At 59.8% G+C, this 14,246-nt stretch overlaps 2 protein-coding genes across 6 annotated transcripts; both read right to left on the bottom strand.

The window, feature by feature from the left end:
* Positions 1–271: 271 nt before the first annotated feature.
* Positions 272–2,585, bottom strand: HSD17B1 (hydroxysteroid 17-beta dehydrogenase 1). Of its 4 annotated transcripts, XM_036033926.1 has the most exons (6): positions 2,097–2,585; positions 1,822–1,989; positions 1,501–1,680; positions 1,311–1,404; positions 618–795; positions 272–528 (listed from the first exon to the last, which is right to left on the bottom strand). In XM_036033926.1, the coding sequence occupies exons 1-6, from the start codon at positions 2,191–2,193 to the stop codon at positions 322–324; spliced, it is 924 nt and encodes a 307-aa protein (XP_035889819.1). In that variant the 5' UTR covers positions 2,194–2,585; the 3' UTR covers positions 272–321. The 4 variants fall into 4 exon arrangements, with proteins under 4 accessions (XP_035889819.1, XP_035889817.1, XP_035889818.1 ...); XM_036033924.1 differs by having other exon boundaries at positions 1,501–1,989; XM_036033925.1 differs by having other exon boundaries at positions 1,311–1,680.
* A 140-nt stretch (positions 2,586–2,725) lies between these two features.
* NAGLU (N-acetyl-alpha-glucosaminidase) lies at positions 2,726–9,889 on the bottom strand. 2 transcript variants are annotated; one of them, XM_036033921.1, is made up of 7 exons: positions 9,369–9,889; positions 7,952–8,099; positions 6,939–7,085; positions 6,465–6,550; positions 5,220–5,476; positions 2,938–4,176; positions 2,726–2,869 (listed from the first exon to the last, which is right to left on the bottom strand). In XM_036033921.1, exons 1-6 carry the CDS (start codon positions 9,752–9,754, stop codon positions 2,966–2,968), a joined length of 2,235 nt encoding a protein of 744 aa, XP_035889814.1. In that variant the 5' UTR covers positions 9,755–9,889; the 3' UTR covers positions 2,726–2,869; positions 2,938–2,965. The 2 variants fall into 2 exon arrangements, with proteins under 2 accessions (XP_035889814.1, XP_028375295.1); XM_028519494.2 differs by having other exon boundaries at positions 2,726–4,176.
* Positions 9,890–14,246: the final 4,357 nt, after the last annotated feature.

Below are 14,246 nucleotides of genomic sequence, written 5' to 3'. Positions count from 1 at the left end.
CCCAAAGGGTAAAGAACTTGCCCGGGGTCCCATGACTAGTGGCCAAGTCACAACCAGACTTTTCCCTCCTCCAAGTCCGCCTAACTCCTACTGCTCAGACAAGAGCAGTGGACTTGATCTGACCCCGACTGGCTCTCCCCTCCTCCCGGGAGGTTTCCCGGTAGGTGTAACCTGAGCAAACGAGGACTTTCCAGATTGCCCACTCGAGGTGCAGTTCTACTCCATTTTCCAGAACTGCACGTCCCCGGGGGACGCAAAGAAGAGAGAAGGAGACCATGGGGACCAGGCCTTTATTGCAGGGCGGCTGGAAGAGCGCTGAGCTCAGGGTCCCCCAGTTCCGGCTCCGGCCTCGGTTCCGGCACCGTCAGGACCGTGGGCGGGCTTGTCACTGAACCCTATGCGGTGCATGGCAGCGACGTAGCTGCAGCCGCTGGGGTCGGAGAGGCGCAGCCGCACCAAGGGCAGGATGCCCTCGGAGCTGAAGTAGCGCAGGGCGGGCCGCGGGTCGCGCATCGCGGTGAGGAAGACCTGTGGAGGAGGGAGAGAGCGCGTTAGCTGCGGCTGGGTGCGAGGGCTCGCCTGCCGCCCCAGCTCCGGGGGCCCTGCCTGGCACCCACCTCTGCCACCTCCTCTGGGTCCTGCCCCTGCTCGCGGAAGACCTGCTTGCTGTGGCGCAGGTACTGGGAGAAGAGGTTTCGGGTCTGGGCGTCTACATTGTCCAGCACCACGCCACGGCCCATCTGGAACTTCTCCTGGAAGGCGGTGCGCACAGGGCCGCACTCGATGAGGCTCACACTGGCGACCCGAGAGCAGCAGAGCAGCGAGTGGGCTGAGGGCCAACGAGAGCAGGGCCCCGGCCTGACCCCCGGCCTGGCCCCCAGCCCCCTGCGACCCCCCCCACACCGGGAAGGAGGGTGGGAAGGGGTCTGCGCATGGGCAGGTGACTAGTGACAGACAGAGCACTTGGAAAGTGGTTCGCTGCCCAAGAGGGGCTCCCACATCCATCTGAGGCTGCGAGAGCCAGTCTGAAATCAGAATTCCAGCTTGGCTGGGTAACGTGCTGTGTGACCTTGAGGCAGTCAGTTAACCCCTCTGGGCCAGAGCTTCCCGATGACAGACACCTCACCAGCTAGGTATGCACCAGCGTACAGTGCGTGGGCCCAGAATAGTGCCTGGCACACAACAAATAGGGGCTGCCATGGGGACAGGCCAGGGAGCCCGCCTGGGAGCAGCTCCAATGAGAGGAGACGGGGCGTGGGGGTTCCCAAAGTTGGGGTTCAGAGGGTTCCAGGGGCGGGGCGGAGACTCACTGGACCCCGAAGGGCAGCAGCTGAATGGCCAGACTCTCACATAAGCCTTCGATGGCGAACTTGCTGGCGCAGTAAACGTCGTTGAAGGGGATCCCTTTGGAGGGGAGATGTGGCCGCTGAGAGGCGGAGGGCGCGCAACCGTGGACAGCCCCCCGCGTCCCTCTCACCCCACCAGGCCCCTTCCACTCACCCATCAGGCCTCCCATGCTCCCGGTGACCAATATGCGTCCTGAGTGGCGGCGCTTCATGTCCGGCAGGAAGGCCTGAAGCACCCGCACCGTCCCGACCAAGTTCACGTCCAGCACGGAGCCCACGGCGTCAGCCGAGTGCACCTCGAGCGGCCCGAGCAGGCCCCGGCCAGCGTTGCACACTGCAAGGAGAGGTCTATCCCCACGTGCCTCACGCACTGCCCTCTGCCCCTGTGGGACCCCTGATGCTCCCTGGGCCTCGGGACACCTAGGTTTGGACACGGGGCAGGGAAGGCTTTGGCATGCGTTTTGGGGAGGCTCACCCAACACGTCCACACAGCCCTCGGTCACACGTGCCCTGGCTGCAGCCACAGAATCTGCATCCTGTACATCCAGCTGCAGTGTCTCCAGGGAGCCGGGAGGACACCCTCGTGACTCAGCTGCCTCCCACAGCGGGCCCTGCGTGCTCAGGTCCCGGAAAGTGGCATACACTGGAGGGTGGGGGAGGAAACGAGGATCTGAATGGCCTGCTCGACTTACCCAGATTCTCTCGGACCTGGGGCTGCTCCCCCGTCTCCATGCAAATCCCCTCAGGTACCTTTGAAGCTCCTCGATGGGTCTGATGCCAGACGCGTGGCCAGGTGCAGGCCGATGCCCGAGGAGCAGCCGGTGATGAGCACCACGGTGCGGTCCATGGGGACGGGTGGGTGGGAGAGGCTGGCGGAGTGTCAGGCTCTCTTCTCTGGACAAGATATCACCTACTCTGCTCTGCCCAGGCCTGAGGAAGTCTCCACCCCTTGTTGTGTCTTCGGCATTACATCAAGGCTGAACCCTCCAGCGGTTCCTGGCCGACTCAGCTCTAAAGTCCAATCTCCTTGCTCAGCATCAAGGTCAAGGCAGAGATGAGGCTACTTCTTGGAATGACCTTTCTGCATTGCTGGTCAGAGGCAGGGAGAGGCTTTGCAATGAGGAAGTGAAGGCTCCCAGGTGGATGCTGAGAGCCCTGGCCAGATCTTCCCGCAGGGACAATTACAGTTTCCAAAGTTTGCTACTGATGGCACGAAAGGAGATGCTTCGGGAAGGCATTCTCAGGTCAAAGGTCAGGGATCAGTATTAGGACTAGGGCAAAGGGTGGGGAGAACCAGCCTCACGCTGGGTCTGTGCTGTAACCCTGCCCCCCCCCCCCACCTCCGGCACCTAGCAGTGACATTCAGACAGACAGGCCCAGGCAATTCACCGGTTTATTAAGTTGCATCAAAACAGTACTTTGACCCCCAATTTGGGGTGGTGGGGGAGGGCGTCTCACTTCCCTCCAAATCTCCTTCCCCTGACCGACTGGCAGGTCTTGAGTTCCTTCGCCCAGGCCTGGGGAGCTCCAGTGATGCCTGCCCAGCTCCTGACCCCGGCGACCTGCCGGGGCCCGGGGCGGGGCGGTGGGGGGCATCTGGCCCAGGGGTGGTTAATCTGTCACAAGGAGCCAGCCGCCCACCGGGGGTAATATTTGAGGAAGAGCTCCTTGGCTAGGTCCACAGTGTCGCCTTGGGGCTGGGCAGGGTACCTCCGCGTGCTGAGGACAAAGGTCCGCTCCAGCTGGAAGGCGCCTTTCTCGAACTGGCGCTGTTGGAAGGGGACGCCCCGGACCAGGCTCTCGACCAGCATGTCCAAGAAGAGGCGCCAGCGGGGGGTGTAGTAGTCGGCCACCAGCCCTGCCAGCTGCTTGTTGGCGTAGTCCAGAATGTTGCCCTCTGGCCCCCAGAGCGTCAGCTGGTAGCGGCTGTTCTGTTCATAGAAGCGGGCCTCGGCCTCACTGACCGCCGCGGCCCGGGCCTGCCCCAGCCAGCTGCCCAGCAGGAAGTGGCTGTCACTGGCCAGTAGGCCATCCAGTGAGGGCAGAAGCTCGTAGGCCAGGATGCCCGCTGCCCTCAGCAGCGGAACCAGCTCCTTGCTCTGGTAGGCAGTCCTCACCTCCTCGTAGTACAAGCTGACCAGCTCCTGGACCGCCTGGCGGCTCACGTCCACCAGGTCGTAGCGGAAGGCTGGGCTGGCAGCCAGGGTGGGGGCGGCTGTCAGCAGCAGCCGCCAGGCCTCAAACACGTCGGATCGGTTGTACCACACGGTGGTGACCATCTGCAGGGACGGCCGCCTGACGAGCGGGCTGCCGTTGTGGCCCCTGCAGGCGGCGCCCGAGCAGTTGTAGACGCTCCTGAGCAGCAGCCTCCACGCCGCCTCCGCGCCTGCGTGGGAGGCCCCGTACCGCCGGGCGGCAAAGCTGGTCACCCAGGCCCCCAAATCCGTCACCGGGTCCTTCCGCCAGCCCAGCTCGGCCATGAGAGCGTAGACCACCTCGTTCTGGCCGATGCCTTCGGGGGCCATGCCCGTGCCCGCCATGGTGGAGTTGGGGAAGAGGCGGGCGGCCGCGGGGCCTCGGTTCACAGCCTCCAGGGCCCCGAACAGGCCGTGGTTGCCCCCGAAGTTATGCAGCATGCACCAGATGAAGGGCTGGCCCTGGAAGGAGGCCGTGCGGTTGTACACGGGCTGGCTCTCAGCAAACAGGTCCAGCACCAGGAGGCGGCCATGGGGCACTGCCCTGAGCACCGCCCCCACCTGCGCGGGGCCCCAGAACTGGGGCTGGTGCTGGAAGAGCCAGCCTTGGAGGAGCCAGACAGCGTCAGGGTCCACTGTGGTAGGGGTGGGGGGACAGAGAAGGAGGGTGATGAGAACAGCAGAGAGGCCAAGGGAACATTCACCCCATTCTACAGATGAGGAAACAGGGGTCCAGAGACGTTAAGTGACTGTCACAGGCACCCCCTTCCCCTGTGCAGCCGACCAGCAGGGCACGTCCTCACACACACCCTTCCTCTCTCCTCCTCTCCCAGCCAGCAGCTCCAGGGAGGTGCTGTCGCGTTTAAATGCAACATCTGAATCACCTGGATGGCTGGTTGGCTGGTTAAAATGCACGTTCCTGGCTGCTCCTCTGACTCAGAACGTGGGGCTGGGAAGGGAGGAGGCTGAACGTGCCATCCGACAGGCCCTGGGCCCATCAGCGCTGCTCTCGGAGCCCTGAGCCCACTGGCTCCCTCCTGTGTGACCCGGAGGCCTGCCCAAGCCACTCCTGACCCGGTCCGGTCCGCCCTCCCCTGTAGGGGGCAGGTAGGAGCGCTCGGTTCCCACTGGTGCCCCAGGAAGGGCACCTCACGGCTTTGGGCACACTCTCTCATCTCCGGCCTGCGTCAGGTGCCTCAGCGTGGAGGTGGACACCAAATAAAACACGGGGTGGGCAAACGTAGGTTTACCGTTGTAATGCAAATGACAAAATAATTAACAAATAACAACAAGACAAGAACAAACCCTGTGTTTCCAGCACTCTCAACGGCAAACCCACGTTTGCCCGCCCCCGTGTTTTCAGCAGCCATTCAACGCTTGACTCTGGGCCGGGCCTCCTTCCACTCCCGAGGAAGCCCCACGTCATGGACAAGCAACTGAGGCACGGGGAAGAAGGTGGCTTGTCACAAGCCGCACAGGCGGGGGGAGGGGGGGCGGGGGCGTGCTGGAGCCCGAGTTCAGAGCTCCCTCTCAGCCAGTGTGAGCAAACCAGACGATGTTTGCGCGCACACCACCAAGTGCCTCATGCCAGAGTTCGGTGTCATTCCCAGGTCCTTCTCCCAGCCCCACCCCTGAGAGCCCAGGGGCTCCCCTTCCCCGCCTCCCACTGGCGCCAAACCTGTGGTCATGGCCCGGTAGACGGCGGCAGTGGCTGCGGCAAGGTAGGAGGGCTCTGAGGACGGCGGCTGCATCTCATTGAAAGTATCCGCCCCGTAGATGTGATCGGTGCCAAACTCTTTGGTCAGCTCCCGCAGGAAGAGGCTCCCCACAATGGGGAACAGGGGGTCTTCCGGAGCCAGAAGGAAGGAGCAGGAGTAGGAGCAGTTGAAGTGTCCCCAGCTGCCCATCTGGGTGACATTGACCCGAGGGAACACCCTGGTTGGGGGTGGGGACAGTGCAGACATTTACTGGAGGCTGATGCAGTGTTCACTGCTTATCTCATCACCTCACCCACAGCTCCCGGGACTCATGCTGGCCTCCCGTGCCCGCGCATCTGCACGTACCATGCCCATGCCTGCATTCCTTTCCTCCTCCCTCCCTGCGTATGCAGCTGGTTATGCCTTGATAACTTTTAGGCTTCACCTCGTCTGGAAAGCTTTTGCCGTCTCTCCTCTCCCACTGTCTGCAACAAGCAGTACTCGCTTTCCAAGGTCTGGCCCAGAGCCCTTGCTGGCCCCTTCCCCAGGCAGAAATGACCTTGACAGAGAAGTGGGTCCTCTGTACTGTAACCCCCCAGCAACCTGCCTCCCATCAGGGGCAGGAACTCAGTGCACCTGTGTTGCTTCCCCCACAGGGCCCAGCGCAGAGCCTGGTCTGGCAGCCCCGGACAGCCCGACACACGTTCACTGCCTGTGTGCGCGAGGCTCCTGCCTCTCGGGTTGGAGAGACAAAGGGGTGGCCAGTGAGGCCAGCAGCGTGCAATGAGCACTGCGAGAATGGAGGAAACTGGGTGCTCATGGGCATGAAGGAGGCAGCAACCAACGATGAGGTGCCAGCAGGACTTCCTGAGGGAGGGGAGGGCTCAGCTGGGCCTTGAAGCATTTCCCCAGCTACAGGAGTGGGGGCAGGGAGCGCAGAGGAGCAGGAAGGACAGAGACCAGTGCACCCAGACGACCCCTCATAGAGCTGCCTTTTGCTAAGACTCCACGCCAAACTTCGTATGCTCATATTTTACAAGGGAGACAGCTGGGGCCCAGGGTGGTCACGTGCTCTGTCCAAGGTCTCATGGCTAGTGGGTGGCGGGGCCAGGAATCAAGGCAGGGCTACATCCAGAGCTTCGGTTTTTCTTTAAATCATGTCTTGCAGGAGAAGAGAAATTCCGTCTCTGAGCTGAGCGGGTGAGGGTGGGTGGGGGGAGGCTCACCTGGTTATAGCCTTGGGGACATGGCCTGCGAATGCCGGCAGCACGGGGATCATGCCGAAGGAGCGCATCCGGTCCAGGATTCGATGCTGAGGAGGAGGGAGGTGCGGGGAACTGGTGAGCGCAGCCGGGGACGGGAGGCCCTCATTCTCCCAGGGCGCACCGAGTCCTCAGGGCCCAGCTGAGAGCCTTTAGCCCAGCCAGACACCACCCTCCCTAGGCTTGTTACTGTCTGGTCCAATCCTGTGCCTTCCCTACCCCATTGTTATTAAGATTGTGTTTATTTATTTTTAGAGGTAAGGAAGGGAGAAAGAGAGGGAGAAAAACATAGATGAGTTGTCTCTTGCTGGGGGACCTGGCCCACAACCCAGGTGTGTCTCCTGACTGGGGATGCAACCTGGGACCCTTGGGTCTGCAGTAGGAGACTCTCTGTGCCACTGAGCCACACCAGCCATGGCCCCTTCTCCACTGTTTTACCTGCAGGTAAAGCTGCTTGAGGTGCCAGGAGTAGGGCAGGGGTCCACCCCAGGTATGCAGGTTGCCCATGCGCCCCCAGGCCAGGAAGGCAGGACCGGTGAAGTACTCATCGATCTCTGACTGGGTCAGGCCCAAGGCCAGGTACACCTGCAGAGGAAGGCAATCCCCAGACACATAAATACCCTGCTCTCCATTCACTGATCAAACACTCACTCGCCTCCTCTCCGCGCTGTGCCCTCCAGCTGCTCAGACAACACGCAACCCCCGCCTGCAAGGAGCCCACAGTCCAGCAGAAAGAGATCTGTGAACTGGTGAGTTTACGAATATGTCACTCTTGTCACACGGGTGAGGGGGGCACAAAGGGGCTTTCCCCCAAATGAGAAAGGGCCTTAGGAGGTCTCATGAATCAAGGCTGGCTAGAGTGATGGGTGAGGAGAGCTTTGTGGGGAGCCTATACACCCCAAGGTTCAGCTAGAGCCCAGAGGGCCCAGGGATGGAAGCTCCTGGGCCTCGAAGAGACGGAAGGCAGTGGCGCACTCCTGAGTGTGTTAGTGGAAGGTCTGGACCGGATTTGCGTTTCAGAAAGGGGCACTCTGGCTAGCAGAGGGCCAAGAGTCGAGTCCTGTCCAGAGGCTCTTGTGGGTGTCCAGGAAGAGGGCACGAGAGCCTGAACGGGGGCCGTGACTAAGGAGGAAGAAGGTGAGGCAGGTCAGGACCTGCCGATGAGACAGACTCTGCAGAAGCAGCAGATTGAGTGGGCATGGGGGGTGGCGGAGGGAGCCCTGACTTCTCCAAGTGTTAACAGCAGCGTGCTGGGTCCCGCTCTCCATAAGCATTCTGACGTTTGTCTCAGCAGCGGGAGTCTTGGTTTGCAGGTTTGCAGAGGGCTGGAGCCATCGTGCACACGGCAGGCACTTCCGGGGCCCTTATGCTCTCTGTGCCGGATGCTGTGGTGATGTGGGGGTGGGAGTAGGGCTGGGTCCCCTGGGGTGGCCCATGCCCTGGGCACGTACCCGCTGCCAGATGGCCTCCTGGCCGCTCCAGGCCAGCGCCAGGTTGATGCCATTCAGAGCCATCCAGTCAATCTCCTGCTCCCAGCGGGTCCAGTCCCACCACACGAAGGAGTAGCTTTGCGTGCACACATTTTGGTAATATCGGTACCTGTGGGCAGGGGCATGAGCTGGGGCGTGTCCCTGATGCCCACCATCCCGGAAGAGCTCAGAGGGCGGCCTGACTCCAGATCTAGCCCAGAGGGGAGGAGTTCTACCTGTGGCCCCTCTGCTGCTTCACTAGGGGATCTACCCCAGGTGGAGCTAAGACTCAGGACATGAGCTTCTGGGGCGCCCACTCACCGGCCCCCAGCACTCTTTCAGGGCTCTCGAGCCCCGCAGGTATTTGAAAGCATATTCCATTCTACCCTCCCAGAGTTCCTTCTCCAGGCACAGTGTGGAAGCTCTGTCTGGCAGAGCTGGTCCCTGTCTTGGAAGGGGGAACACATCCCTTCCATGCAGTGAGGCAAGACTAGAACAGAGGCCTGTGAGAGGCATGGGGGTCGTTCCTCAGCAAGCATCTTCGAAGAGAGGGTGGGCCAGCAAACAAATGGCATTTTCTGATCACCAGTCATGCAAATCCTGCTCCCATCCCCGGGCAAGCCCTCACAACCAACACTGCACGGCAAAGGTCACTGTGTCCATTTTTCAGATGAGTCAACCAAGGCTCGGAGAGGCGAAGCGACTTGCTCCAGGACACACAGCTTTTAGAGGCTGAGGAACGGAGTGAATGAGTGGAGTGTAGTCACTATGGTCAAGCTGCTAAATTGCAAAAATCAAGTAGGTTGAGACATGGGGAGACAAATTCTGTTCTTGTTTTAACTGGTCTGGGACCTTAGACTTTTGATCTTTCCAGTCCTGCATCCATGTCTGGACATGCAGCACACCTCCAGATAATGCCTGGATTATTCCTGAAGGACTAAGGAACAAATGGTCATACCCAGCCCACAGGGTTACCTGGAACCCACCCAGAGATTGAGTGCAAGATGATTCTTCTCAAGAATGCACCTTTTACAACTAGGGCCCTGAACGCACCCCCATCTCGTCTGATCTTGGAAAAATGTACCTTTTAACTATAAGAATTCTTGGCATTTCTTTCTTCTTGGAAACACTCGAGTATTGTTTAGTTGTGTTTCCAGTTTATAAACCCTAAGACCCTGGAATAAATGTTTCTCATTTATTTCTATCCAAAACCTCTAGGTTCTTTTTGAGTTAGCTGGACAAGGCAGAGCTGGGATATGAAGCCAGAGGTGTGCGGCCCTAAAGCTAGCGCATCCTACCAGCCCAGCGCTGGGGTGGGACAGGACTTCAGCGAGGTGTGCGCGCCCGCGGGAGGCTGGAGGCGGCAGCGGGGGAGCCGACGGGCGGGTCCCGCCGGTACCTGTTGGGCGTGGCCTCGGTCAGCTCCTCGGGCAAGGCAGGCAGCGGCTGCGGCAGGTGCAGCTGAGAGCCGGACCAGGCCACGTGGCAGCCGCAGAAGTCACGCAGGTAGCGGTGCAGCCCCGCGGCAGCGGCTACGCCCGTGGAGCCGAGCACCCGCACCTGCGCCCCGGCGCCGCCGCCGCTCAGGCGGTAGGTGTCCAGGCCGGACTCCGCCGCCAGCGAGCGCTTCACCGACACCGAGAAGGCGGCCGCTGGCCCGGGCCCCAGCAGCCGGGCCAGGAGCGCCCGCACGGCCTCGGCCTCCCGGGCCTCGTCTCCGGCCGGGGCACCCTGCACGGCCAGTAGCAGGAACCCCAAGGCCGCGGCCACCGCCACCACCTCCATGGTCCTGGGTGTGAGCCCCGCCCCTGGAAAACCAATTCGAGACTCGGGCGTAGCGGGCGGGCCGGCCCGGGCCCAATCAGCTGCGAGTTTCAGGTCACGTGGAAGCGAAGGTAAAGCGCCCGCAGGCAGCCGAGAGACTGGCTTCCGGGTCCCAGACGGCCGCGGGGGGGAGTCTTCTGACTGCGCGCGGTGCAGGGGCGCGTGACCCCAGCAACTTCGGAAGTCCAGGGCGGGTGGTGACCCGCCGTCCTTCACTAGCATCTTCAGATGCGACGCCCTTTCCCCCGCCAATCGCGTCCCTTCCACTCCTCCAGGCAGCGCCTCCCCTCCCTGGGGGAGACCTGGAAGCCACACTCTCCTGTAAAGGTTTGCACCGCAGTGGTGATGCTCTGAACAAGTACAAGGGCCTCAGGCTTCCAAAAGGAAGTGACACTTAATCTGAACTAAATTGGGAGTGATTAGGAGAAGAGACCGGAACATCCGAGGGAGAGAAAAAATGAAGACCCCGGGAGGATAAAGAAAGAGCCAGGTAGATTTGAGGAACTAAGAGATCACGCACACAGTCGGAGGGGCCTTGGGCCATTGGAGCCTGAACTGGTGGCGGTGGGGCAGGGCCTGGCGGACAGGGTAAGGTCTCTCCTTGGACCCATAAGGGGCCATGGCGGCAGCAGCAGCAGCCGCAGCCGCAGGAGACAGGAGTTATTTTGATTTGTCTTGTTGAGAAACGGGGGGCCAGTGAAAGGAAATGACTCAGGAAAGAGCGACACCAGTAGGAGAGCCGTTCTGGGACTAAAGCCGGAACTCCTGACTCCAAGACCAGAGTTCTTGCCACCGTTCCCCAAGTGCTGCCCCTTCTCAGGCTGCCTCTCTGGGCAGGGAGGGGTTGAGCAGGGCTCTGTGGTGGGCGCTTTAGAAAAAACTTTTTATTTTTTATTAAAAGATTTTATTCACTCATTTTTAGAGAAGGAAGGGAGGGAGAAAGAGAGAGAGACGTCAGTGTGCAGTTGCTGGGGGTCATGGCCTGCAACCCAGGCATGTGCCCTGACTGGGAATCGAACCTGCGACACTTTGGTTCGCAGCCTGTGCTCAATCCACTGAGCTATGCCAGCCAGGGCTGAAAAAACTTTCCAAACAGGAGTATGAATCCTTTTGGAGGCCGGGTAGATTTTTCCGGAGTGCCAGGCCTGAGTGTAGCTGCTTAGAAACAGGAAAGGGACCACAGGAGGATTGTCAATCTGGAGGATCTGGGGTCTGGGCTGAAAAGAACCATGGGAGTCCCCTGAGCTTGCCCTGCGCCCTGCTCCCACCTGCAGACACAGCTGCAGCCCCTCTGCCTTGCTCCCGCTCAGGGAGCAGCCCTCTCAGGAGGTGCGACCCCGCTCTCAGTTCTTCGTATCAGGAGGTTCTCTGCCTGTCCCAGCGGGTGGCTGCAAGCCCAGCCCAGAGAGATGTGCCCTCATCCAGCTGTACCGTCTCCCTGAGGGCCCTTCTCCACTCCCCTCCAGCATCCCTCACCCACCCCACCCCATTTTCCCTCCAGCTGAAATGCATTAGCTTCTCCTCCTGCCCAGACCCGCATCTCTGGATCTTAGGGAACACACAGGTGGGGCCTGGATTCACCCGGAGGGGTGGGGGCTGTGGGCAGGGGCGGCAGGTCGGGGACGTCGTCCAGGGGCACATTGAAAGCTGAGCTCGTAGCTGCCGGCAGAAGCGTCAGGGGTGACTTCCGGCCTGACACACTCTTAGCCTCCCCTGTAGGCTGGGAGCTCTTGGAGGACAGTAGGGGGCCAGGTGAAAAAATTAAGTTGTAAAATATTAAGCATTTGCTAAAAAGTGAGGAAGATGTGTTGTTCATGATTTGGAATGTTTCGCAAACTACGTTCTCTCCTCCCGTGGGGCACTGGGATGCTGGAGGTGGACTTGATTTTTTCAATGAATGTGTGTGAAACAAGTAGGTCAGGCCCTCCACTCTCCACTTCACCTCACCCTCTCTTGTTCCTGGCCCCTCTGCCTGTGTACCCCAGAGTACTGCCCAGCCCATCCAGTTGCCTGCCTGTCACAACCCAGCTAGGACTACACTCACCTTGCCAGTGAAGAGGACCAAGTCCTTCCCTGTCTGGCCACCAGGGGGCAGCCCAGGTCATGTGTAGGACAGGCCTTGGGCAGGCTAGGGAGCTGGGAAGGCACTGAGGGGAGCTCCAGTGTCCCCTCTGCCCAGGGCTCCTGGGGCGGGAAGAGGCACAGTCCCACCAGGCCCCCAGTGAACAAGACCAAGTGGGCCTTGAAGGTGGTGATGGAATCGCCCCTGTCTCTATAGCACTGAGCAGGCCTGAAGCCACCCTTTCCACGCCGGTCCTAGGACAGCCAGATGAGGGGCATTCGCTGGACAGGGCACAGGCTCACTCAGCAGATGTCTGGGGTCCAGGGAGTCTGCCAGAAGGGGCTCTCCCACTTCAATCCTGCCCCAGACACACCCAGCGGCCAGTCCTAGGCAACCGACCATCCACTTTCTGTCTCTGTAGATCTGCCCATTTCAGACATTTCACGTGCATGGGATCATATAATGTGTGGCCTTGTGTCTGGCTTCTTAGCGTACTGTGCTTGAGGTCCACTCACGTTGCAGCATGTATCAGTGCTTCGCTCCTGTTCATTGGAGAACAATACTCATTGTACGGATGGACTGCCTCTTGTTTACCCAGCTGATGGACAGTCAGGTGGTTTCCATTTGGGGCTGTCACGGACAATGCTACTACGAGCACTGTGTACAGGTGTGTGTGCCTGTGTCTGCGCATTTTCCTGCTGCGGATACCTAGAAGCCGCATTGCTGGGTCTTCGTTGCTTCTGTGCCTAACATTTTGAGGAACCGCCAGACCGCTTTCCACAGTGGTCGCTCCATTTTATGTTCCCGCCAGCAGGGGCCAGGGGTTCCGATTTCTCCACACCCTTGCCGACACTTGTGAGGAGCTTTCTGCATTATAACCTTTTTAGTGGATGTGATGTGGTACCTCCACCTGTTTCTGATGTGCATTTCCCTAATGACTAATTAGGTTGAGCACTTTCGCATGGGCGTATTGGCCATTCAGTCTGGGGATACAGAGGCCAGCTGCATATTTGCTGAAAAAAAAAAAAAAAACCCACGTGGAAGTGGACCTGTGCAGTTCAAATACATTATTCAATGATCAGCTGCATGATTTGCAAGTATTGTCTCCCAGTGTCAACATTTTAATTCTGTCCTTTGAAGCAAAACGTTTTAAAAATCTTGCTAAAGCACAACTTATATCTATCACTTGCATTTCTGGTGTCGTATCTAACCCACTTGTTGTATCTAAATCACTGCCTAACCCAAGGTCGGGATGAAGACTCATGATTTCCTCTAAGAGTTTTGTTTAGTTTCTCCTCTCACTTTCAGGTCCATGGCTCATCTGGAGTCAGCTTTGTATATATACAAAGTGGGGTCGTGGTCCGGATTCGGTCTTTCGCACATGGACACCCAGTGGTACCAATACCATCGGTTGAAAAGACTTTTTCCCCATTGAATTATCTTGGCTCCTTTGTGGAAAATCAGTTGGCCGTAAAAACTAGGATGTATTTCTGGATTCTCAATTCAAGTCTATTCCACTGATTCCACTGATCTATTTTAATTAGGCCACCCGTTTTGAGCCAATAACAGAGAAGCTAAAAGAGTTCATTTCCCTGAGTTTCCGTTCTGGACTTGAGGAGGAGCCAGGCCGGGGGCGCTGCACCCGGGGGCGCTGCACCCAGGGCCTACTCTGGGGCAGCTGGCAGGCCAGGGGGGAGAGGGTTTGGGGCTGGGGGAGGGGTGGGCGCACACAGTGAACAGGGTTTCCCTGCCCCTCCTGGGGCCGCAGTTGTCAGCCTGCTGCCCACACGCCTTCGCAGCCCCTGCCCCAGAGGCCCCAGCAGGGAGGAGCGGGGAGGCAGGGCACGGGGAAAGAATGTGGATGCCTTACATGGCAGTTCGGAGGGAGAAGGCGCCCCCCCCCTCCGGCCCACCCTGCCTGCACGGACGGTCTGCAGGCTCTCTGGCCTCCTGCCCACCTCGGCACCTTGCATTCTCCAGCTGCCTGAAGAAACTGCACCCTGGGCCGCCCCTTACACCAATGCCAAGGGCAGCAGGGCTCAAAACAGCCAGGCTACTGAGTCCTGAAGAGCACATCTGGAAAAGAGGGAGAGGGCAGGCGGATGCCCAGACCCCCACAGGCCCCTGCTGGTTGGGTGGGTAGTGTGGGAAGGGGAGATGCAGCCGGGGCCCCAAGTCCCCTCCCCACCGTGTGTAGTGCCTGCCAAGCTGCCTGGGCTCATAGGAATGGAAGGTGCCTGTGAAACTTGAGATATGGTGAGAATTTCACAAACTGACTGCCCGTCAGGGCCACTGCCGCCCTGGCCTTTGGCGAGAGGCGCAGAAACACTGGAGGGAGGGGAGAGCGTGTGACGAGGGGCTGTGGGCACAGAGACGGGCAGCCTCCTCCTC

This window comes from Phyllostomus discolor, chromosome 8, assembly GCF_004126475.2.
Source record: "Phyllostomus discolor isolate MPI-MPIP mPhyDis1 chromosome 8, mPhyDis1.pri.v3, whole genome shotgun sequence".
Classification (NCBI taxonomy): Eukaryota; Metazoa; Chordata; class Mammalia; order Chiroptera; family Phyllostomidae; genus Phyllostomus; species Phyllostomus discolor.
Note: the sequence above shows the minus strand (reverse complement) of the source record. Positions and strands in the feature narration are given on the sequence as shown.

Bases quoted from the DNA above. Each gene is read 5' to 3' on its own strand.
- NAGLU (XM_028519494.2), bottom strand. From the start codon at position 9,754: ATGGAGGTGGTGGCGGTGGCCGCGGCCTTGGGGTTCCTGCTACTGGCC. The intron at 8,100-9,368 runs GTACCGGCGGGA...CCCTGCCCACAG, and splicing joins ACCGAGGCCACGCCCAACAG to GTACCGATATTACCAAAATG. The intron at 4,177-5,219 runs GTTTGGCGCCAG...CCCCTACCACAG, and splicing joins CTACCGGGCCATGACCACAG to TGGACCCTGACGCTGTCTGG.
- HSD17B1 (XM_036033922.1), bottom strand. From the start codon at position 2,193: ATGGACCGCACCGTGGTGCTCATCACCGGCTGCTCCTCGGGCATCGGC. The intron at 1,990-2,096 runs GTACCTGAGGGG...CCCACCCTCCAG, and splicing joins CCCATCGAGGAGCTTCAAAG to TGTATGCCACTTTCCGGGAC. The intron at 796-1,310 runs GTGAGTCTCCGC...TCGGGTCGCCAG, and splicing joins CTGCTGCCCTTCGGGGTCCA to TGTGAGCCTCATCGAGTGCG.